At 38.1% G+C, this 2,109-nt stretch overlaps 1 protein-coding gene across 1 annotated transcript; it reads left to right on the forward strand.

Annotated features, from left to right (window-relative positions):
* Positions 1-1,171: 1,171 nt before the first annotated feature.
* Positions 1,172-1,843, forward strand: LOC140874397 (uncharacterized). The gene has a single exon (XM_073277686.1). It carries the CDS (start codon positions 1,172-1,174, stop codon positions 1,841-1,843), a length of 672 nt encoding a protein of 223 aa, XP_073133787.1.
* The last annotated feature ends 266 nt before the right edge of the window (positions 1,844-2,109 follow it).

Below are 2,109 nucleotides of genomic sequence, written 5' to 3' on the forward strand. Positions count from 1 at the left end.
CAAATGAATTAAGCAAGAGTATAAAATAATCTTGCAGCGCCTCAGGGCAAAAATTCACTAGAAACCTTTTAAAGAGTTTTACAAACCCTAAAACTAGTTACTATTGTAAAATCAATTTCGAAAAACAAGTGAGAAAATAAACAATAAAGTTTCTCCTAAAAACATTTTATATGAAATAGAATAATGGAAAACATATTAAGAAGAGAAACTCTTGAAGCCAAAACACGTGAGTAGCACACTTCTTCGATCAACAATCTTTGAATGTTCTTCACGGATTCAAGCAATCACAACCGGTACAAGCTTCAGCAGATCTTACTCAACGTACGTATCTTGAAGCTTTCTGAAAACTCTCTCAGTCTATGTATCGGTCTCTCTATTTTTTCGGTCCCTTCCTTGTGCACGCAAATCTTCAATAAATAGACCAAGAATCCTCCTTTAGAATGTTTCCTTGTAAGCGTAGGACTCTAGATCTTGATCAAGACAAATCTACACAAAAAGGAATTTAAATCAATAGAAATATGATAATAATATTCTGATAACTTTATTTAAAACTTAAAACAAGTTATTCAAAGAAATAAATAACTTCATGTCCAAGAAAGACAAAAGATATTAAATAAAATCTTTTTCAAACTAGGATGATTTTAAGAAATAAAATATTCCTTTCACCCACAATTGCCGCCTGCTCAAGACATTCAGCTTTATGCAATGCGTCCTAAAGAATCACACAAGTTTTGGTATAAATTTTACAACCCTTCAGCCTAGTTTCCTCAAATAGATGATATGCTTCCGTCGCCCTATTTGATACACTTAACCCTTCTATCATCGTATTATAGCAGGCAGAATCAGGTACGCCTCCATTTTCTTTGAACCTTTCGAAGAGTTTGTCAGCTTCCATAATATTCACAGCCTTGGCAAGCCCGGATATTATGGTGACATAGGTGATTACATTGGGTTTCAACCTGTAGAAAATATCTAAATATCTTCTATTTATTGTAAATTATTGAACATAATCAATTAGAGATATTTGATAGAATATAATAGAATCAATTAGAATAAGTTATTTTAGCACTATAATTTTCTTTCTTTATTTAGCTCTCTAGTGTAATTATAAATTGATTGTCTTGTTTCATTAATAAAATCAAGAGATTATTTTCTCCTCATCTTATTCTATATGGCATCAGAGACTGAGAACTCAACGTTCAATATGTCTGACTCAACCAAATCTGTCCCCATCGCTCCCCTCTCCAGCAGCGATGCTTCCTCACTTCACATCACAACCCATAAATTGGATGGTCGAAACTACCTACAGTGGGCACAGTCCGTAAAGATCGTCATCTGTGGAAGAGGAAAATTAGGCTATCTCACGGGTGAACTTCCTTCGCCTGACTCTAAGGATCCAGCAGCATGTTCAACCTGGTTGGTCGAGAACTCCATTGTCCTAGCATGGCTTATTAATTCGATGGAGCCCCACATTAGTCGGCGTTATCTCTGGTTCAAGACAGCCAAGGAGGTGTGGGACGCTGCCCGAAATATGTATTCTGATCTGGGCAATGCTTCCCAAATATTCGAGCTGCGGTCGAAGCTCAAAGAATTGAAACAGGGTTCAAAGTCAGTAACCCAGTATTTTTCTGATCTTCAAGATCTTTGGCAGGAACTTGACTTATTCCTTGACGAAAATCCGATGTGCGCAACATGTAGTATCAAGGCAAGCCACAACATCGAAAAGGAACGTGTCTTTGATTTTTTGGCAGGCCTCAATCGTAATCTGGACGAGGTGCGAGGACGTGTTGTTGCACGTGATCCATTCCCTTCTACCGAGGAAGCTTTTGCTGATGTTCGATGAGAAGAAGCTCGTCGCAAGGTTATGCTTACTGATGAGATAATTGCCCCAGAAGTTTCAGCTTTGGTCTCAAACAAAATAACCTCAACCGGGCATCGTCAAAATAGGCGCCCTTGGTGTGAACATTGCAATCGACCGGGCCACACCAAAGATAAATGTTGGGAAATCTATGGGAAGCCGGCAAATTGGCAGCCACATAAAAAGAATGAAGGACGTGGATATCATGCTCAATCTAGCCAAGAAAACGTTGTCGCCTCTGGTATTTATGT

The sequence above is a fragment of the Henckelia pumila genome, chromosome 1 (assembly GCF_033568475.1).
Source record: "Henckelia pumila isolate YLH828 chromosome 1, ASM3356847v2, whole genome shotgun sequence".
Lineage (NCBI taxonomy): Eukaryota > Viridiplantae > Streptophyta > Magnoliopsida > Lamiales > Gesneriaceae > Henckelia > Henckelia pumila.